The sequence below is a fragment of the Salminus brasiliensis genome, chromosome 17 (genome assembly GCF_030463535.1).
Source record: "Salminus brasiliensis chromosome 17, fSalBra1.hap2, whole genome shotgun sequence".
NCBI classification, from domain to species: domain Eukaryota; kingdom Metazoa; phylum Chordata; class Actinopteri; order Characiformes; family Bryconidae; genus Salminus; species Salminus brasiliensis.
The window spans coordinates 10,439,440-10,461,638 of NC_132894.1; the positions used below are offsets into that span (position 1 = coordinate 10,439,440).

The 22,199-nt window shown below is 38.1% G+C and overlaps 3 protein-coding genes across 3 annotated transcripts; all 3 read right to left on the minus strand.

The window, feature by feature from the left end:
* Window positions 1-539: 539 nt before the first annotated feature.
* spata1 (spermatogenesis associated 1) lies at window positions 540-5,033 on the minus strand. Its single transcript, XM_072661121.1, has 12 exons — window positions 4,963-5,033; window positions 4,733-4,839; window positions 3,640-3,757; window positions 3,379-3,432; window positions 2,942-3,284; window positions 2,443-2,584; window positions 2,276-2,330; window positions 1,889-1,997; window positions 1,308-1,433; window positions 1,032-1,210; window positions 771-869; window positions 540-677 (listed from the first exon to the last, which is right to left on the minus strand). Exons 1-12 carry the CDS (start codon window positions 4,999-5,001, stop codon window positions 540-542), a joined length of 1,509 nt encoding a protein of 502 aa, XP_072517222.1. The 5' UTR covers window positions 5,002-5,033.
* Window positions 5,034-8,529: 3,496 nt separating this feature from the next.
* On the minus strand, window positions 8,530-13,827 carry rpf1 (ribosome production factor 1 homolog). Its single transcript, XM_072660231.1, has 9 exons — window positions 13,532-13,827; window positions 11,883-11,939; window positions 11,665-11,745; window positions 11,477-11,572; window positions 11,135-11,288; window positions 10,887-10,969; window positions 10,583-10,764; window positions 9,255-9,381; window positions 8,530-8,814 (listed from the first exon to the last, which is right to left on the minus strand). The coding sequence occupies exons 1-9, from the start codon at window positions 13,754-13,756 to the stop codon at window positions 8,773-8,775; spliced, it is 1,047 nt and encodes a 348-aa protein (XP_072516332.1). The 5' UTR covers window positions 13,757-13,827; the 3' UTR covers window positions 8,530-8,772.
* Window positions 13,828-14,064: 237 nt separating this feature from the next.
* On the minus strand, window positions 14,065-20,972 carry dnase2b (deoxyribonuclease II beta). Its single transcript, XM_072660390.1, has 6 exons — window positions 20,780-20,972; window positions 20,496-20,664; window positions 19,120-19,198; window positions 18,442-18,603; window positions 16,925-17,122; window positions 14,065-15,531 (listed from the first exon to the last, which is right to left on the minus strand). Exons 1-6 carry the CDS (start codon window positions 20,887-20,889, stop codon window positions 15,197-15,199), a joined length of 1,053 nt encoding a protein of 350 aa, XP_072516491.1. The 5' UTR covers window positions 20,890-20,972; the 3' UTR covers window positions 14,065-15,196.
* Between the last annotated feature and the right edge of the window lie 1,227 nt (window positions 20,973-22,199).

A 22,199-nucleotide genomic window follows, 5' to 3' on the forward strand; every position in this document is an offset into this window, starting at 1 on the left:
TCAGCTTTAAAAATAGCTAGTTAGAAAAGTTCACATATTAGACATTTACTTAACTAATAATAACTAACAACAAGGGTCTAATTTAGACTGTTTTTGGCAATATACTACAATTAATACAACAAAAAAAGCTGCCTGTGCACATGTACACATTCATATTATAGGCATAAAAAACACAAAAAGCTCCACACTGAATTATTATATTACAGAAATGAATGGAAACTATTCTAATAACATAAATATGCAATATAAAAAAGTTAGTCCAGTAAGTCCAGGGGCTGCGTACCTATTTACTCTGCACTTCACTCAACACATTGCAGACTGCAGTTTCAGGGTTGCATGGAGTTGCTGTATGGCATCAAATGTTCCCACTGAAGGTGGGTTCATTTATGAAAACTATGAAAAGTTCATAGTTCCCACAGATTTTTTTTTTTTTGTGTGTGTGTCAAGAACACATCATTGGATAAAAATGTACCATATAACACAAAGCCTTCAGTTTCCCAAATGGATATAAAGAAATTACATTGTGGTCAGGAAAATGGTTAAGCAGGTTTACATGTGCTAAGCTGTGATCCAACCTCAGTAGGTCCTGAAAGAGACCCAGTGAACGAGCACTGAGACTTCTTCTGCATCAGTTCTGCTTTCAGGGCTCGAAGCTCTGTGGCCGCCTGCTTCCTCAGCTAAAACAAAACAAAAATCAGAGCAATTATCAAATATGTACATCCTGGGAGAATTTGGGAAATTATTATTGACAAGATTCAGTGATTACATACCTTAATTTCAGTTGCAAGTTTCATTTTGGCGTCGTCCAGATTTTTCTTCAGATTGTCAATTTCACAACTCTCTGTCATAATCTGGATTATAAGATTGTTCTGTGAATGATAATCATACCCAGCGTATTATTAGCCCAGCCTCCCTGTAAATGCACAATCTCTAAACAGTTACAGTTTTACAAGACATAAATTAGCTGTTTGTCTCCCTCTACTTAAAGGCAACCTAGACTTACTGACTAGACAGCAAGTTGAAGAGCTGACCTTTGTGCTTGATGGTTTGCCTGCTCGTCTTTGTCTGTTTCTACCATCCCGAGCTTGTAGCTGTTGAAACAGCTTGTCATAAAATGTCTCCAGTTCCTGCCGAAGACTTTTCAGAGTTTCTTCCAGTGGTGCCGTGGCCTTTTTGGTGTCAAAGTACTTTCTCTTCCACTTGTCCCGTGCTAGGGGTGGTTTGTGGTTTGGAGCAGAGGGTTGTAAGAGTTCTTTAAGGATGGTTTCTCCCATCAGTACAGTTAACACATGTAATCTACTGCATACCTTGGTTCCTTCGGTGTCTATTTAGAGCCAGTAGATCTTTGCCCTTTCTCAGAAGCTCTTGCCTTGTCCTTTCTAGCTGCTTTCTCTCATCTTTGATCAGTCCAAGTTCCTTAAGCAGCTCATCCCCTAAGAAAGAACAACACTATCACTTGTAATGTATTGAAGGGACCATGTCATGCATATTAATGTATCATTTAAGTAAAGAGCTTGTATGTAAACACTGCCATATTTTCAGGACAGTGTTCAGTCCTCAGTCCATACCATGTGCGTATGGAAAGTAGGCAAACAAGAATAATTGTCACAAAAAAGCAGCTGTTCCAATTGATAGGTTTACATTTACATATATCTGTCCATTCAGTTTTAAGTAATAAGGAGTATTTTAGCCCAGACTGCTTTTTTAACCATGTGCAATACTGGGAAGTCAATCTAAAAAGAAGTAATTTACATGTATCAGTTTGTTCTAAGAAGTAAAAAAGATGAAAAAATACATTTCAGAAGTTTTTTGGTACATAAAGCATATCTCAGGGATTAGTGGACCATAGAATACAAGACAATTCAGCATTTGTCAGTTACTGTCTTACTGTTGGCTGAAGGTGTATGAGATGTTTGCATATGTGCAGCCATGGAAGGAGCACCAGGAGTTGAATCACACACAAGAGGAACTAGAGGTTCTGGTCTGCCCACGTTTGTCTGCGGTGTGAAGAAAAACAAAACGAGGAACTTCTCTGCAATAAAGCCTTTCATGAATGTTCATTGCACTCTGGACAGGAAAGCACCCCCACTGACCATGGCCTTTTTAGATGGTCACTGAAGGTCATGTCGTCTTTACAAAGAGTAGGCATTGTAAAGAAGATCTTTAAATGTTCACAAATAGCTCTCAGGAATGGTTCTTGTAGTAGCAGCCATCCATACAAATGTCTATTCAGTGTCCAAAATGAAGATCATAGCCAAATATCAGCTCTGTTTACCTCATCGTTCGCCTTCTTTACTGTTGACTTCAGTGTCTGAGACTGTTTGGTTTTCCTAAATTGGAGACAATGGTATAGTTTTTGTTGGACTAAAAGAATGTTTGTGTTGACTAGAGAACATTTCCATGGCATTTTCTATAAAAAAAACAAACAAACAAAAAAAACACCTTTCTTGGGAGAAGAAAAACCCAGTTTCTGGATCTTCTAGCGACTCTGGTACTCCTGAATCTCTGGCAACGTTTCTTTTGGAATGTGTCTTTTTCTCCTGTTTCTTCAATTTAGTTGAGCTTTTTTTATTTGGTAGCATTTCTACAATACAAAATATTACAATTACATTTTTAGTGCTATGCTTGGTTTACAAATAGTGTCTTAAATGGCGAGTAAAGAGTTATGTACATAAATAGATAATATACAGTCAAAATACATAAAGAAATCATTAAAGGAAAATAATATAAAATAAACAGATAAGGCATTTCTAATATAAAGTGGCAGCTGTTCATCAGCTTTGGAGCATCTACCACAAAGCACTGTCGGCATTTAGTTGAAACGGTCAATATTAAATTGAATTCTGTCAAACTGACATATGTTTCTTGGTGGCATCTAAAAGAGTGTCTGGGGCCACACCTATGTCCAAATCCAGATTACAGCAGAATGTAGGTTTCTCACCATGTTGCTTTGTGCCAAAGTCCTCTTGGACACTTCTGGGAATACTGCAAGCCTCAGCCCAAATTGGATCTTCACATCCCACAGAGTCCTCCTCCCTCTCTTCCAGGGAGCTGGAGCTGCCCTCATCTTCCAGACTCTGGTCTAGGACAGACGACCGAGGCCCTTGTTTGATTAGTGGAAATTTTGTAGGCTCTTTTGTCTGGACAGGTGCAAAAATTGGTCTAGGAGGGTAGCCCGTCTGAGAGTCAGTGTTGTAAAAGACAGTGTCTGGGCTTAGAGATCTGGAGCAAAGGCTGCTGCCATGTTCGTCCACTGGTAATAGATAGAGCTCTGGGTATGGGGACTGAATTAGGAAAAAGATAACAGGGACAAAAAACAGTAAGCCACAGCATATCAAAGGATGTCCAATTTTCCAGATTGACACTAAATATACTTACATAAGGTGGAGCAAAAGATTTCACTTTCAGGTCTTTTTCCTGTTTGGCTTTGACCTAAAATGAAAAAAAACAAACAAAAAAAAAAAAACTACAGGTTATAAATAAATAATTAATTGTAATAAATAAATAATTAATTAAAAGTAATTTCCCTCTGTATTGGATGTTGACAATGGGAAATATAATGTATTAACCTCATTAATCTACACAAGTCTGAACTGAAGAAAGTCTATGTATTTAAAATGCTCACTGTGGGCAACTCACCAGTGCTAGGCTTCTACCAACACATTTTAAAAAGCAGTATCTATCAGTAAGCCTGTCCAGTCCAAGCAACGCTCCAAGTTCATCTCTGACAGTTTTGAGACTTGTGTCTGGAAACACCCTAAAACACATTAAATCAATACATTTCCAGTTCTGCAACGTGGCAAACAATTCAATACGCCAGCTTTAAATACTTACAGAACTTCATACAAATAAGCTAGTGTTACATTCACATTTATTTAAGTGTGCAATCCAATAAACACTTCGCCATTTTTCAAATGTTTGAAAATATAGATGATAAAAGGTATTTTTCTTTTTTTGTGACCATCAAACTTATGGCCAACTTATGACCATCAAATTTCAGCAAAATTATGGTATATCAACCCTAGTTATGACTGGTTTAAAGCAATATAGTTGAATTGGGTAGTTGAATGTAAAAGGTCTGGATGAACAAAACTAGTGATGCATATTAGTATCAATATCAGATTGATATCCGCAGACAATGCTGGATCAGATATTGAAGGGGAAAAAAAGACGCATCCAAATAAATCTCTGTTGTGAGATCCTAGATACTAGTGGAGTAGTTTAAGCATTATGGCCTACTTTTATATGACCATCTAAAATTTTGAAATATAATCCCTACCAACAGCAGTCAATACCGAAGGTTTCAATATCAGAAAAGGAAAAGTGAAATTGTACCATCTCTGAATAGGTGTTAATTTAATTAATTAATAATTAATTTAATACATTACTTTTTTTGTATTCACTTTAATATACTACTATGTCTATATATGATTTAGTTATGCCAATCATTAAGTAAAACATGGTAACCCTTTGTGATATTCCTCGCTCAAAGTGCTGGGATGGCTTCAGTTATCCTTGGGTTAATTTAATCCCAATGGAGGTTAAATGCTAAGAGTGCTATCCCATGAATATTTTAATACGTATATTTTAATAAGTGGTCATCTTCATCGCTTATCGTCGTGCATTAGCGTTTGAAAAAAACTCAAAAGTTAAGCCTACCTTGCCTATGAAGTCAACAAGTAGGCCTACATTAGATTAACATGGAGGGAAGCCTTGGTCTGCGTTTGCTCACCTGATGAAGCCTGCTGATATGAAGCTATCTATGGCTTCCACTGACACTTTATTCAACCTTGAGTTCCACTGTTCATCTGGCACAAAAAACACATGCAGCTCCACGCACTAGCAACACAACACACACACACAGCAATGAAAAGGTTGTCAGCATCTTCAGCGTCTCTGTGGACTTGCTGAATGAAGAGCCAGTCAATAATAGAATGGGCGTTATTTATGCAGACCACGTACCTCTGAAATTCTGGATCTCTCTCCCGCATAACAGCTCATTGTGCCACAGTTTTCCTTACTGTCATTAACGCTTTACTTTCTGGATGTTTGTATCTTAAAGACGCAGCCCAGTCCTGAGTTTTGTTTAGTCTGGCTGCAGAACGCCTCTGAGCTGCAGTAGTAAAGCCTGTGTTGGAGTGGGAGTGGGCCGACTGCTAAGTAACAATCTTGTGTACTCAAACAGCCTCAGTCTGTTAACTGCACATTGCTGTTTTACCTCAGGAATGTTAACCCCTTAGGCCCTGTACGACATCCCACACTTCACTTTCATAACTGTCATAATTAACAGAAGCTTCCTAGGGCCTAGAATAGAACCCTGTGGGATGCCACAAGATATACCAAACCAAATAATCACAACAGCTTCCACATTATAAGAGTTACAAGTGCAAATACAATGTGTATTTCCTAACATTTATTTTTGCTGGAACAATTGTTACACTATATTTCCAAAAGTATAGACACTATTTTTAATTCAACCAACTTAATTTAGCTACTGTAAATGAATGGTTTCTTTAACAAAAATTACAATTTTAAACAAAATCCAGCAGCTTGGAGGCCTTTTTAGGCCAAGGGTTTTATCAAAACCTTTACTTTCTTCAAGGGGGAATTCAGTAATGAGCAATAACACCCCAACTCATTTAGGTCTGAAAACCACACATTGAATTGCCACTCATGATTTCTGCACTTGGTAGATTTTACTGTTGGTATTTTAACACGTTTCAGCTCATAGCTAGGTTAATAGTCCAAAACCAACCATGGTCAGAAAATATCCACTGAAAAATGTTTTCTAGTCTACAATGTTGTGAGATACTAGATACTAGTGGAGTAGTTTTAGCATTATAGCCTACTTTTATATGACCATCTAAAATGAAGTAACAGTTTTTAAAGAAAAATAATCTGTTCTTTACCAACAGCAGTCAATACAGAAGGTTTTAATATCAGAAAAGGAAAAGTGAAATTGTGCCATCTCTGAATAGGTGTTAATTTAATTAATTAATTAATTAATACATTACTTTTTTTGTATTCACTTTCATATACTACTATGTCTATATATGATTTAGTTATGCCAATCATTAAGTAAAACGTGGTAACCCTTTGTGATATTCCTTGCTCAAAGTGCTGGAATGGCTCCAGTTATCCTTTTCAGAGATGAGCAATAACACCCCAACTCCTTTAGGTCTGAAAACCACACATTGAATTGCCACTCATGATTTCTGCACGATTCTGCATGATTTCGGTTTCAGCTCATAGCTAGGTTAATAGTCCAAAACCAACCATGGTCAGAAAATATCCACTGAAAAATGTTTTCTAGTCTACAGTGTACCTACACAATGTTCCAATACACTATGGTTTCTAATGAAGTTGTCAGTGGGTGTGCACAGTAACAGTGTAAAAAGACTCCAGCAATGTCATGTTTAGTAATGTTTATTACTGCCCATAGTTTGCAGAAATAGCCCAGCCTGCGAAAGACAGTCAGGCAAATAGATAGATTTACAGCTCCCTCTGCTGGACAAAGCTTAAAAATAGGCCAACTTGAGGGCCTTTATCCAACACCACACATTTCCTAAATCACACCAGTGACTAACAGGTACTGTTAGGAAAGTACAATTTAGTAAAGAGCAAGACATCTTACATACTCACTTACAAGACATACTCACTATTAATAGCATCATGTCTATCCTTTATTATTAACTAGAGGTTTAACTAGTTTGCTCATTTTGTCACTGTAGTAATGCACATCTGAATGCTGCTGAAGTGAAAGTGATCCAGGACTGATTAGGATGTTGTGTTTAAAGGAAAGCGTATTTGCCCCATATTGCATGGGACCGATTCACAAACCAGATTACTGTGCTTTTGAACAGTGACTTGAATCTTTTGAACCAATATGATCCCATCTCACACCTAAGGTGCTGTGGGATCAATTTATGTAGTGAAGACACAGGAAAGTAAACAGACAGATTTTACTGACAGTTTTATTAGCAAGAGCAATTTAAAACTAGACCTTATACAAAACTGCTGTGCCAGTGCCACACAAAATGGGCAGCACCACAGAAATAGTACAGAAAAACAGGAGAAACACACACACACACACACAGTCCTACATAGATGTAAAGTGTGCAGGTACACCTCACTTACCTATTTGAAACCCAGGTGGCATAATCAAGACTCTCCTGTAATAGTTGGGAGTTTGCTGGCTAAGTTTACCCAACATAATTACACCCCAACACAAGAGAGGAAATCTCTGAGGAGCCAAAGGCAAAAACACTGAACAAAGAGCATCCCTAAACACTACTAAACAATTAAGGAGCAAGTACTCAGACTAAAGAAGTCCCAACATACAAACTTAAATTAATTTAAATTACATTCATTTAAATAAAGTATATAATACTTATTTTTTTAAATATATTTATTTAATTAATCACGCCTTCCCCTGCCTCCTTGACTTTGCCCTTAAAGTTTAGGCTCGTACTCCTATTACTCTTGCCAGGACCCTCATTGGTCAGTGGAGGGATGGAGACCTAGGCGCACAAATGGAACATAAACACTAATATGGATTACTTTGAATGGTAATCAAAATACACTATATGTCCAAATGTTTGTGGACACCCCTTCTAATAAAAGCATCCAGCTGCTTCCAGTAAGTCCCCGCCTGCTGACACAGATGTGCAAATGTACACACACCACTTTGTACAGATATATTGCTAATAAAATAGAACTCTCTGGAGCAGATCAACATGAACCCACTGGCAACATGCCTAATGCCAGGTATAAAGCTTGTTTGACAGCACTCTTTGAACCGACCGTCGTACAGTAGAATAGGAAAGTCCACTTTTTTATTTATTGTTTTTTTATTTGACACATAATGTTGGTGTTTTATATTGGGATTACTCAAGTGTGTTTACCAGCTTCTTTAGTGTAGACATAAGAGATGAGACGAACAAGATTAAAACAACCGGATTAGGTTTACTAAATCATCTGTCTGGAACATGATTAAGAGATTCAGAGAAGCGGATAATTGGTTAACCTTGAGTGGACTTGTAGGCCTCTACAGCATAACAGTTGGAGTGTTGTTCCTTTCATGAAATTCTGCAACTTTTTCTCCAAACATACCTTTACCCATTGAAGGCAAAAACTGATATCTTAACGTTATCAGTCCACTGGTGCATTTCTGAAATGCAGAAGGTTTGTCCGATGTTGTTGCATGGTAGAACAGTGCACCAACTCCATTCTGCCCAATTCCAGGTCTTTTGCAGAGAGATCTGGCTCAACCTTATAGGAATCCTAACAGCAGTAAGATCTTTAACTTTGTGCTGTTTGCAGTTCATCTTCTACTCACTTAAACATTAACAGTAAGAGGAATTCTGACCAAGAGTGCTTACAGACCTATTCTATGATCTAGATCCAATCGTCCAAAAATCAGCATGTGACCTCTCTAATGCTCTTGTGGCTAAATGCATTGAAACTGTAGTGCTTGTAGAAATTGTAATGGCATACGGATTGCTGGAACCAGAGATAACACACTAAAGGTATATGACACATTTTAATATATATACTGGTTGTCCTGCCACAAGCAGTTTCCTGTGACAGACTTTTCAAACAGACTCTTAAAGGGCCCCTCTTTGATTTCATTACATATAGTAATGCTTACATATGGACATAAAAACAGCTGGGTTCACAATAACAAGTCAATAGGTTGTAGTTCCAATATTACAGTTATCAAAAAGTTAATCAGAAATAATTTTCATGTGTCTCGACAGCTCCCAAATATTGTTAAAGATGGAACTTTCTTCTGTTGGAGTCCATTTCATGACGCTGAAACAGAAACAAAGAACTTTGTTTAGTAAAGGCAATAAAAACTGTAACTCCAAACTAGAGCTGTAGCCATGATATTTTATTGTATCATGATTCCTATCATTTTATTGTGATGCACAATATGCAAAAAAAAATTTCTAGGCATTTTGAGAACATCGTAGGTGCTTCATAAACTGCAGGTTTCAATACATTTGGATGAAGAGCAGCAGATGTTGAATATAAATCACTGTATTCAGTACTGGAGAGTATCTGAAAAGTAGTTTTTAAGAATCTTTTGCTTTACATATATATATATACTTATGTACTATATATTAGTTTCATGATAAATGTATTCAGACATATAGTGATGTAGCATTTTTACCATATCACCCAGCTACTCTAAATCTCACACAACATATTCTCTGAAATCCAGTTATACCAACTGAACACTTCCCACTCACCTTATGTACCCACTCATACTCCCCAAACTTGGAGTCAAATGTCCCTTTCTGTAGGGAGCGTAACTTCAGGGTGAAACGGGGACCTAGTTCTTGAATGCCCACTTTCTTCTCATTCTTAAAAATGTATCTGTGCAAGAGACCAAATACAATCAGAAATACACCGTCAGATCATTGTTCAACACCAGTGAAGTTTCAAAGAAACAGGAACCTTCAATAATATATTAAGAAACTCAATAAATGATCAGTAATTATCACTGATATACAGCAAAAAAAGGAAACAAGTTATAAGTCATTTTTAAAACAAATGTTAATTAATGTGTTTCACCTACTGTTTAGTGCAAATCCATAAACAGAACATCACACACTTGTCCCGTTTGGCACAAAATGAGTGTCTTGCTAACTATGCACAGTGTACACAACAGAGGGGTCTGAACATTTACTAGGGCTTGGCAGAACAAGATGGTCGTCTTTCAGCTGTATTCAACGATAAGCCCAACCAGTTCAAAGCAGCTGGGCAGAGTATGCAGTTTAATGGGGGCTGAAGTTGGATGTGAAAGCCCTCTTTCACATCACAAAGTTAATAATTGCCACTATTAACTTTCTGTTGTATCTGCTTTGGTAATTTTTATCATTAATGTTTAAAACAGTCTGGCCAGAGGAGGATGGGTCCCCCTTGTGAGCCTTGGTTCCTCCCAAGGTTTCTTCCTCCAGCTCTGAGGGAGTTTTTCCTTGCCACTGTCGCCGTTGGCTTGCTCACGGGGGTCTTTGACGCTTCATGTTATTCCTTCTTTCTTCTCTGTCTCTGTTCTTTATTAAGTACTAATTATGTAAAGCTGCTTTGTGACGACAACAGTTGTAAAAAGCGCTATACAAATAAATTTGACTTGACTTGACTCTTGTTGGCACATAAAGGAAGTTTATATACATCAATCAGCCATAACATCTGAGCTATGACGGTATCCTGTGGTATCTTCCACCAAGAAGTTAGCAGCAAGTCTCGCAAGTTGAGAAGTGGACCTCCATGGGTTGCATCAATGACCACTGCATACCAGGAACACCCCACAAGACCTGCCTGATGTTTTGGAGATGACCTAACCACCATCCCAAGCCATCACAATCTGGCTCTTGTTTAAGTGTCTCAGGTCCTTAAATCCATTTTCCCTGCTTCCAACATATCAACTCTGTTCAACTCTGTTCTGAACTGTTCAAGTGCTGCTTTATATGTGTATCCCATCCCTTGACAAGGGCCATTAATACCAGATAATAAATGTTACTCACTTTATCAATGTTATGGCTGATCGGTTCAAGTGTTTAAAAGGTGTCAATACCTGTGAAACCTGAAAAAGATGAAGTCTCGCTGGTTGTGGAAAGTGGCGACCTGGCGGCCAGTGAACTGTGGATCGTGTGGAAATAGTGCAGCAAACATGCGCCCGATGCTGTGGCCCAGTCTGGTGGTGAAGTTGTTCAGGATGACTTCTGGGTGGTGTTCTGTTGGGTCTTTTCCTTTTCTCTGCATTATGAAGTAAGCATGGATAAATAAAGACAAATAATAACATATATAATAAAGTCATCACAGATGTTACAAACCAAAAATATCACAAAAATTAAACACTGAACCGTCAATCAACAAACCTTCATCTCTTTACGAAGTCGAACGCTGCTGACTTTGAAATGTGCAGTTGGTCCATCAGGAAGATGACAGAGAACCATGCCGTCTTGGAAAATCTGAGTTAAGGAACATGACCTTGTGTGTCCTCTTCATGCGCAACACTACATACAACTACAAAAAACAAGCTGGTATGTGTTTCCATTTAGAACTACAGACAACAAGACAGGTTTCTATTACAGCAACACTGGTTCCATAAATGTCTGAAGGATACTTGGCACTTTTCGGTCCTCGTTGATGACGATGAGGTAAGTGAAGTCTCGAGATATGCACTGAGGAATGATCCTCTTCAGTGCAAGGCCTCTTCTGTAGTACACATGCGCACTAGGTATTACTGTTGCTAACTGTTCACAAAACCGCACTGTTCTCTGAAAAACACACATGACAAAATACAATCAGCACTCAAGAAACAAGAAGCTCTCCTCCTGAATAGCTACCCTCCAACCCAAATCTTGGATCAGGTGGGTGGATGTGAGTTGGACCCAAAGTCTGCAGCAAGGACACCAAGACAAAATGCCCTCACAAACATTATGATGAAGTAACACAGTCAGCTTACTCCTCTCGGTCTATCTGATGTCGTGATGAGAACTTTGGGGTTTATCAGTTTGTTGAAGTATGCCGAGAACTCATCAGTCCCTTCATCATAAGCCACCTGCATTCAAAACAAGCATATGTATAAAATTACTAATGTAGAAAAACATTCAACATTCAAGTCAGTTTTAATCTCTGGAAATGTATTCATACCTCTTCATCCTCTGGGTCTACCATCGTCTCATCATGAACTCTCTGGTTTTCAATTGTTTTTGGAACTTCTTTTGGTGGTGCCTGCAGAAGTCACAAGCACAAAGCAGAAACATTGAACCACAGGATATGTCAGTGGGTTTAAATGTACTAGTTCTATAACTGAAATAACCAGCATGAATGCTAAACCACAGAGCGCAGGGTTAACACTCCTAACATACCTTGTCACCAAGTGCTTCTCGCTCCTTTCTTCTTTTCTTTCTCAAATCCAATTTGTGCTGAAGAGGGAATAAAAAAAGTTCAAATTGAACATCATTAATGACTGATTCAGTGTCAGGCGTGCAACAGCTAACCAACAACCAAATTAGTTGGCAACTACTTTAATAGTCGATTGGTTGGTGTCGTCATTACGCATATTTCTTGTGCTAACTAGAAGCGGTTTTTGACATACATGGACCGCAAACTAAAAGCCTTTTAATTTGAGTTTAACCATAACATTGTGGAATACAGTTTTACTGCAGGTGTTCATTTATACAGTAATAGGACGCAGAGCTGCAGCGAAAACATACAGACTGAGCAGCTGTCGGTCACATGAACGGAGTGTGTGGATGAACTGATACGGAGCCATAAGGCAAAACACCCACACATCTGCAGCGCCACCACTCTGGAGAGTAGAGTTAAATCTGTGAGGCGTGGGAGTCTCATACGGACACAGCTTGAGTGTAAGAGGAGAAATCTTCCAGAAAGGCAAGTGAAGACACGGGTCACTGGTTAAAAAGTCCCGGCCTTCAACAAAAATAGCCAATAAACTTGCTGGCTACGGATAAATCCCCACGCTTCAACAAAAATAGCCAATAAACTTGCTGGTTACGGATAAATCCCCACGCTTCAACAAAAATAGCCAATGAGCTTGTTGGTTACGAGTGGTTATGTCAAAATAACAAGTAACGCAAAACAAATTACTTTCAAATTGAAACCTAAAATTAAGTCTCAGGTGTTTCCCTTTTGTCTTTTTTGCTGACCTGAAAAATGATGGGAAACTGATTAACTTCTGTTATATTTGAATATTATTTTGCTGCTACTTTGCACATTGTTGGTTTTACATTTTGAAAGAAAAAAAATCTGAGATCATTTTTTTATATTAGCAGGAACGTTTATTAAATCAGTGGATTTCTGAATGTTATTCATTTTTATTGTCTTCATAAGCAGCTGCATAAAACAACCTCAAGCTAAATTTAAATGCTGATAATTCAGCAATGCATAAACCAGAATAATCGAGGATTCGTTTCAAAACTCGATTGTCGAATAATCTATCACAATAATCGTTGCAGCCCTGCTGAGAGTATAGAAGCACAGCAATACTAGTGCCACATGACTTGGATGGCAAGCATAACATTGTAAATAAAAATGCCTCTAATATTTTATGTACGTTTACATATATAGTTTTCAGTAGCAGCAGCTACTGAAAACTGAAAGTCTTGTCTTTTCAGTTTTATGGCAGTTAGAAAGCGCTAATATTGCATATTATATGAACTTTTTAAATGCGAGAACTGAACTGAAACGTATCGGTTCCCGAATCGACTCGTTAGATATGAGTGAGAGTATGTGAGAGTAATCAACATATGCCATTATATGAGAAATGTGTACATGCCACCGTGGATTTGCTTAACGTTACATCTGCAACATTTTACATTTTTTTCAGATCTGAAGATTCTGGATTAAACACTTTCATAGAGAAGCAGAGAGGAATCGCGGCTCACCGAGTCACCGAGTCTTCAGTGCGAGTCAGAGTCAGGTCAGTGAACAGCAGTGAGTCAAAACACCTGATCTAAGGACTATAATGACACTAACAGATGTCACACTCGCTTACCTTGCGTTTCTCCTGCTTCAGCTTCATAAACATGAGGTGTCTCCTCTGTTTGTTCTTGATCTCAGACAGGCTGAAGGAGGGGGGCAGTGAACACCCTGACGGCTCCTCGGGCTCTTGGCCCTTGGCGTCCTCCTCTGCTTCACGTTTCGGCCTTTTCTTTTCTTTTTTCCCTTTACTCTTCTTACTGGGCACATCTTCAGACACTGGCACCTCAACGAAATCCATGTTTAGGTGTTATGAGCAACTCGCCCGTATTCACGTGTGTGCGTGTGTGTGAGAAACGCGTTCAGACGGAAGTCTAGAAGCGGCGTGTGCTGGTGTGTTTTCGTCCTAGCGCCGCCTAGCGACAGGGAGGACTTCAGGCCTCAATTACAAAAATGCTGATCAGCACACAGACATGCTGAACTCAGCTACTGTACGTGCTCAATACTGCTGGCCAGTTCTCACAAAACTTCAGTATAATGGCAATATTAGCATGACTGACAATTCTTGTGAGATTTCAGATTGGTCCAGCCTCAAATGACTGGGGGTAAATGTTGGTTTATTGATAACAGTATTATTTTTTAGCATTAGCACAGTATTACTTTTACAGCAACGTCATACAGCATTCTCTCATATACACAATATGGACAAAAGTATTGGCACACCCACTCATTCACACCCATTCATTCATCAGCTCTCAGTTGATCCTGCTTTTGTTGGAGGAACTGTCTCTACTCCACAACCAGCACTGCTCTCAGCGGACCACATATACACACACTTAAACTACACACACATGTTCAGGGAACAGAGGTCCCTCAATGCAAAAATACTAGTACACCCCACACACACACACATGTGCAATTAGGAGTCATTAGCTGTAAATAATATTGTTATTGCTTTTTTAATTCTTATTTATATTGTGTGTATATAGTGTAAATTATTTATCTACATTTTTTTGTAACTGAGTGTCTTGCTATCCCTTTCTGCTGTGACACTGAGAATTTCCCCACTGCGGGACTAATAAAGGATCTTATCTTATATACTGTCCAGAGAAGGCTTTCTGCTAGATTTTGGAGCATTGCTGTGAGGATTGGATTGCATTCAGTGACAAGAGTGTTAGTAAGGTCAGGTTGTTGGCTGATCACCACCTCACCTCATCCCCAACTTCCCAACTCATCCCAATTGGATAGAATACCATCCATAATTCCAGACAACACAGTTCCTCAAGGTCCGGAGCATGACAAGGCCCTTTAGGAGAGTACTAAGGAGCCTTACACTGAGGGCCCGTTTGGGTGAACACAGATTAAGCTTAGTTGTGGATTAAACAGCAATGTCATTGTCAATGAACAAGTAATTGGAGTCTTGGAATCTGGCTCTGAATGGTAAGCAAAACATACACGCCTATCTGTCTGTTTACACCAATGCAGGGCCTTTAATGCTTTTCACTGTGACCAGTCCACAACTCTGCATGCTTCCTACACACTTCTTGGATGTACATTTATAAGAAAAAACACATTTATATAAAAAAGTGGTTGTTCTACTGTATCCCTCCAAAATACCCATTTGCTCCCTTATTTTTTAAGTGTTTCATTAGTTATTACATTTAAGAAAAAGACTAATTTGCTCTAAACCTGCTTTACGTCGCTTGTCCATTTGTATCTTCTGAAGTGCTAGACTTTGTGTCTAGCAGCTTTGAAACCAGTCCACAGCCTGGTGGAAGGCTTTGTAGACAGCTGGATTTTGGGAACAGATGAGGCCGCCACCTCTGAAAGCTTGTGCACTCTCTCTGTTCAGGTCCCCTACACAAGTCCACTGGGCTCCGAATTCCAGGGAGACACACCACTTGGAGTGGTCCTCATAGGAGCTGAAAACAATGTTCCCTGGCAGACAGACCCTCTTGATGTTCAACACGTGGTATGGGAGTGAGCAGTTGGAGGGGAGTTGGTGATTGTCACGTTGCCACGATTCCACCAGCAGGTCTGTCCTCAGTGTCTGTGCTACCCAGCCAGCATATATGTCTGATGGTCAATACACAGAAGGCCAAATTACATTTTTTAAAAAACATATGGGGCAGATTACAAAATATCAGCAAATCAAACAATTTGCAGAATCTCCACAATGTTCTGACATTTTTAAAAGCAATAATTAATGTACTACACCCGAGGTTCTAAGTGACAAAAAATGGTTCCATTATTGTTATAAGTAAAATAAAATAAAAGAATCATTACTATACAGAACCCTTTTTGTTTAGAGTGTGGTATTACAAGTCCTGTAGGTGGGGGTATTGATATGTAAGAGACCACTTATTTCACATCAGGATAGAAAAATGAAAAGGTGATCATAATAGACAAGTGGACCCAAATGGAAAGAAAAGGGCAAAAAGGCCCCCACAGCAAGACCAGACCCCCTCACAGCAGAGCCCAAGGCACTAAAAAGGCTGGCACTGTTCAGTGGTAAAGGATGACTCATCTAATCAGATTACTTTTCCCCAAATCTTTATAGAGAAACACACATTTTACACCACTGAACTCTCAAACATGCTGCCGTCTTTGTTATGAGGGGCAGCCCCCTTATAATCAATTTCTACACTCTTAAATATAAAAATGCTACAAAGGGTTATATAGAAGTGATTTTATAGAAGAACCATGTAAAGAGATGTGTGACACACATCTCTTGTACAAACATTGGGCCTCTTTCACCAATATCTTTCTAAGAATGTGTTCTTGAGATAACTCTGTCTATGTCAGATGCATGATGTGTTTTAACCCGCAGAATTGTTTGCAGCTATTCTCTGATAATGATGGATCCTACTGTCCTCATAAATAAAACAAATCCCAAATAAAAACTGGTGAATGTCAGAATCTCCATCAAACTGCATTAGTGGGTTCTTTTTAAAAATGATTGGTGAATAACACCAATAGTTGTTCATGGAACTAAAAGTGGCTCTTCTATAGCATATCTCAAATGCTTTGTAGCATTTGTGCAATGTGCAATATTTTTCCTGCCCCCCAACATGGGCAGTTAAGGGTCAAGTTGCAATTATCTGTAAATATTCTGTAAATAATATTGTTTTTCCTCAGAGTTTTTTTACTTCTATTATTTACATTGTGTATATATATGTACATTGGGAATATTTCCATATTCCCATAATAAAAGCATCTTGCTTTTGGATCAGTAGATCACCTGCACTTGTAAGGTTTTTCCTTTAACTCGTCATCCATCGCTATATAAACCCTGTCATTTTGCACGTCCTACAAGCATACATAAGCAATGTCAACAGTTACCCAAGAACAGAACTGTACTTTGGCATGACCAAAAGTCAACAACTGGCTGTGTGACAGCAAAACGGACGTTGTCCACTCCAAGCTGCACCTGGCCCCAAAGCACTATAGAACATTCAGATGCTCTTACCATCAACATAGCTGTGTGATTTGACAAAACTGAGGAAAGTCTGTCCCTGGACTGACTCCAGCTTCTCCAGCTTTCTCCTGGGGACCACAGTCGGGGTCTTGCCCCCACATATCTGAGCCATGGCTGGCATGTCTGTGTGATATGCCGCTGGCAGTGAGCAGTTGTATGCACGGGGATTAACGTATGCCAGTTGCTGCGCTGTTGAAAACAAGAGACTGAGAGTCAGGTTACAGGCATCAGAGGCTTTCATTCATTCAACAGCACTGGCACAAACAAGTTAGTAGTATGTAGTGCCAAATATGCTATATCCTAATGTGCCAGTACTGTAGTCAGAAAGAGCAGCGAGAGACATCATAATTACATCATAAGACATCAGACATCATTGCATTAAGGATTGCATAAAATGTCCCATTTGTGATACTGTATACCCATACTGTCACAATATTATTAAAACTAATAAAAAAAAAATTAAAAAGGCAGGTAACTATGTCACCATGTGTTGTCCTTGGGCATTTTGCAGAAGGTCTATTATAATAGGGTATGTTAATTCCACCATGATTTTTTTTATAATAATGAACATTGTTCACAGTTATTGGCATTGTTACAATCTGTAACAGTATAAACTTGATTTAGTAGAAAAAGCATCTTTAAAAAAGAGAAAAGAATTGTGGCTGCTTTACGAACAAGTGGTAAAGGTCAGAAACTGGAAAACTTTGCGAATTAATGAAACACAATGAGACAACTTGATTAAATAAATAGCTACAGACAGCAATCCTGGGGTCCAAACATAGCGATGTAATGAGGCCTACTATGACTGAAAACAGGCCTCCATTTTTTGTGATTCATCAGTATCTTTAAAGGAAATGTATATAAAATGTTGGTCAGATGTTGGTCAGAATGTTGGACATTAACCTTTTGTTATTTACTTTGTTTAGCTTCAGTTATTTACATGACAAATGCCAAGACCACAACAAATGATAATTTCTGTGGAGACATTATGGGCAAAAAGCCCATTTTTTTTATTTATTTGCTGATGCCTCAGATTATTTCAAGACCATTTTCAAAACAATCAGCTGCTTTGAAAAGTACAGTTTGTCAACAAAATTTTTTTAATGATCATTGCAAGACATTATCTGAATCCACTTTCATGTCCACAAGTGAATAGGAGTACAAGATTTGCAAAAGAAATTTGATCCAACTGTCAAACATAAGTAGCGCACCTCAGTGGGCATTTCTTTTATTTGCTAGGGTAATAGAGAGGTCCTTTACAAACAACATACAATGTAAAACATGTAAAAGGTTCTATACACACACATCTCATTTGCAAATATCTAAAGAACCATCCACTAAGTTTTTTTATAATATATAATATAGACAATATTTTATTAATTTTATATATTACTAATTTATTCAAACCAGTCATCCGCCAATCCCTAATGAGTGATAATGGTCAGAATGAGAAATTGTCATTATGCCATGTGTTATTTTGCATTTGTATTATGTTGGTGTTTGCTTACATATTTTTTTGAACTGTGTGTAGCTGTAGGTGGTACAGTGAACAGTCTGGCCGAAGAGTTTGCCGGTGGAGGGGTAGCCAAAGCCCATTTCAGGGAATGGAGGAAAGTGAGGAACGCTGTGTATTATCCAGAATCCCTGAAACTGGTTAAACAGCAGTGTCCCTAGAAAGCACATACACACCACACAGTTAGTTAGTGTGAACAGAGCATCTTTAACCTCAATTACATTAATGAAACAAAGACAAAACTAAATTGTGCTCTATTTAACAAACTAAATCCACATGCTTTGTATGTTAAATAGCAGTAATAGCTGAAGGAAGCATTCACATTCAGGAATGCATACTTTCCGCTTAGCAGTCAGCCCTCTGCACCAGAACTTATCTGATATGTCCAAAAATCAAAGAGTGAAATCAATGCTCAGTCAACAGCATATAGCAGTTATCAGCGGTGCTCTTTGCACTAGACTACTCTTCTCTGAAAGCCTCAAAACACTGAACAATCATCTTCCAAATTGAAAAATAATGTCATACACTGTCACACGCACAGAAGTCAAGTCAAACTATACTGTTAATATTGAATGAAACACCAAAGAAACATACATTCTGAAGCCTTTTCTGAAGGCTATGCAAGGTCAAATTCTACGTGGAGATATAGGATTTGCAAAAGCATAAAAAATACCTTTTGTGTGTCCATAATTATTCTGGTACTTCAGCACTGGAGGAGCATCATTGTAGAGCATGTATGCAGAGCTGTTTGACTGTACAATTACAGTTATTAATGGGTGTAAACAACATATTTGCCATAATATTTGTTCTGAAGTGTAACTTCAGTTATCATGTAATGTATTAAAAATAAAGCAAATAAAAGATGATGCACATCACAGATGCACTGTATATACAGTGACCAGTCCCTGAAAATATTAGGGATACATTTATCAATCTCTGTTCACCTTAGTCATGTAACAACTATAGATCTCTATCTATTATATATAATTACCTATTATATATAGAATATTGCTAAAGATCACCAGAATAAGTCAGAGATCACCCTGCATTGATGTAATTTCCAGTCAATGCAGCCGTTAAATAATAATAATAAAAAAATTGTCACACCAACATTTCTCATCAAATTCTTGCATAGGGATCTTTCGAAACATCCAGAGTTCAGCCTTAAAAGGAGCATTTTGTGCGTCTCACATTCCGACACAACCCAAACACTTCAATGATGTTGAGGTGTGGACTCTGGATTGGTCACTCCAATGTTCTGAGAACACCAGCAGCTTCTTTTTTAGTTATTTTCTCATTTTTGGCTTTTCTAAGTAATGGCCTCAGAAATATGTCCTGGAAAATTAAGAGCTTGTAGCTAATGACAATTTTGACTGGAAATAAAAGAAATGAAGTGAATTAAATGAAATGAAATGAATGTAGTACTGACATCATTACAATAGTGGAACCAGTTAGGACTAAAAACCATTTGTTGATCAATGTAGAAGAGTTTGTAGAATCATTTATCCAAGCAAATAACTGTTTAAACAATCAAATGGTTCCTTGAGTTGTCATTGGTTCTATATAAAACCATTGCATTTTTTAACAACAAATTCTATTCAGAAATGATCCAAAATGACTAGTTGTAATGTTGGTCAACCAGCACCAGAGCAGCAACAGAGTCAACACATCATCGATATCATGTAATATCTTGTAGTTCCATTTTTGTTGTTTTTCTGACTTTTGTTGATATAATTTGAATATGACAGCTGTTCTTTATCTTTATCATAATTCCATGATGAATGGACCAATAGAAATGCTCCAAATATTTTAGGAATAGCATCTTTCTACATTGACTTCCATTGAAAGTTAAGAAGGTTCTGTCCCTCTCCTGAAAAGTTTCTATTTTGGAGATACATGACTTTTACATGCCAATGACAATGTTATGTTTCAAACAAGGGTATGCTGGTTAATCACATTTTCTCTGAGCCTTTTCTTTATCAAGAAAACCAACAAACCAGAAAAGCTGCAAACAAGAAAAAACAGCAGTGTTGCAAGATGCCTTCATACCTTATATCTGTGGTACAGCTGGCTTAGTGTTCTGCCCACAGCCCCTTCACTAGTGTTCACCGCAAATGGACTCATTTGCCAGTTCAGCATTGAAGGATCCAAATACATGTACTCCACTCCACTCCCCACCTCACTTTTCTTATATTTGGGCAGCTTGTACATAATGAACCTGATGATGAAGAAAAGAACAGACAGTCTGAACAATGTTTCTGCATAGTTTTACCAAATCAAAACTTAGCTAAGCATTTCATTAAACCAAGAAAACGAATGTAAAGCCCCTCTACCAGTCCACAGGCTGTCCTTCCTCATTTAAGCAGGATATGTTGGGCTCACATACACAACCTAAAGGGAATGCTTGAAGGATAATCGAACAGAAGCACAAGAAAAGAAGCATTTTCCTCTGAATATCACTACTGGTGTGGAAAATAAGAAGTAGCGTGTTGTCAAGGGTCTTATGGCTTCCTCATAATTTAGCAATAGCAAAAGTACCTATGCGCAGCTGTACGTGTGTGAAAGAGGAAGTTGAGTGCTCTGTCTTATGACTACCATCATGGCAGCTATGAGAACAAAAACAGAACCTTTACCAGCTCTATAGAGGCTTCTACTTATGCCCTTTTATAGGAACAGTACACCAGGGCTTCATTTCAGTTTTACACCTCAGTTTGACATTAATATAAACAACTATTCTCCTTAGATTACTGTTGCTATTATCACCTCAGATCTGTATTATGGATAATTTAATGCTCATACAAAAATGCCATTAAAGAACTCATATCCAACATTTTTCTTGTATAAAACTGGTTGTTTCTGTTAGTCTGTTTTTAAGACTGTGAATAGGCAAGGTTTAACTGCTATACACTGAACTAGTGGATATATGTAAATACAATATGCAGCTTTTCATTTCAATACAAAATGAAATTTAAAATTAGCTTAGTTTCCATATTTATGAAATGTGGAGTGAATGGTATAAACTCTTGTATTACAAAAAAATGAGGTCATTAATTTATTCATTAAAACAGACTAAAACAGCCAACGTACCATACAGACGTGCAACTGCACCTAATATCAATATATGTTTTGCATTTAAATAATAATTTTAAAAAGTATGACTCATTTTAATGTACATTAGAGAAAAGCTTTTTTTCCTTGGCTAAAGTACACCTACAGTTCATAACTGATCACTAAACCGCCCCTCCAGTGTCATTTGAACCCACTGTCCCCTTTTGTTGCTCACACTGATTGGAAGCTAGTAGCCATGAATTAGCAGTGGCTACTATTTTTTTTTCTTATTATCAAAATCAGCATTGGCCAACTAAAGCATTAGGTTTTCACATGAAAGCCCGCCACAGACTCAAATACAGAACCCATATCACAGCCTCTGATCTGTGTGAAATCTTCATTTACTAAGAAATCATGAAATACAAAAACACTATATAACTTATTACTGTATACCCAACATTGACACCACCTGCCTAATATTGAGTAGGCCTCCTTTGTGCTACCATGACAGATCTGACCATTCGAGGCATGGACTCCACAAGACCACAAGGCGTCCTGTGGTTACTGACACCAAGACGTTAGAAGCAGATCCTTTAAGTTGTGTAAGTTGTGAGGTGGGGCCAATATGAGCATCTGTGAGCCTTAGGTGCCCATGACCTTGTCGCCACTTTTGGTAGGTACTGACCACTGCACTTTTATGCACTC

Bases quoted from the DNA above. Each gene is read 5' to 3' on its own strand.
- rpf1 (XM_072660231.1), bottom strand. From the start codon at position 13,756: ATGGATTTCGTTGAGGTGCCAGTGTCTGAAGATGTGCCCAGTAAGAAG. The intron at 11,940-13,531 runs GTAAGCGAGTGT...TTCCCTCTTCAG, and splicing joins TGAAGCAGGAGAAACGCAAG to CACAAATTGGATTTGAGAAA. The intron at 11,746-11,882 runs GTATGTTAGGAG...TGACTTCTGCAG, and splicing joins GAGAAGCACTTGGTGACAAG to GCACCACCAAAAGAAGTTCC.
- spata1 (XM_072661121.1), bottom strand. From the start codon at position 5,001: ATGAGCTGTTATGCGGGAGAGAGATCCAGAATTTCAGAG. The intron at 1,211-1,307 runs GTATGCAGTAGA...AACCACCCCTAG, and splicing joins TAGACACCGAAGGAACCAAG to CACGGGACAAGTGGAAGAGA. The intron at 678-770 runs GTATGTAATCAC...GTTTTGTTTTAG, and splicing joins AACTTGCAACTGAAATTAAG to CTGAGGAAGCAGGCGGCCAC.
- dnase2b (XM_072660390.1), bottom strand. From the start codon at position 20,889: ATGCTTCTTTTCTTGTGCTTCTGTTCGATTATCCTTCAAGCATTCCCT. The intron at 19,199-20,495 runs GTATGAAGGCAT...GTAATTGTACAG, and splicing joins AGCTGTACCACAGATATAAG to TCAAACAGCTCTGCATACAT. The intron at 17,123-18,441 runs GTAAGCAAACAC...TGTTTTCAACAG, and splicing joins CACACAGTTCAAAAAAATAT to CGCAGCAACTGGCATACGTT.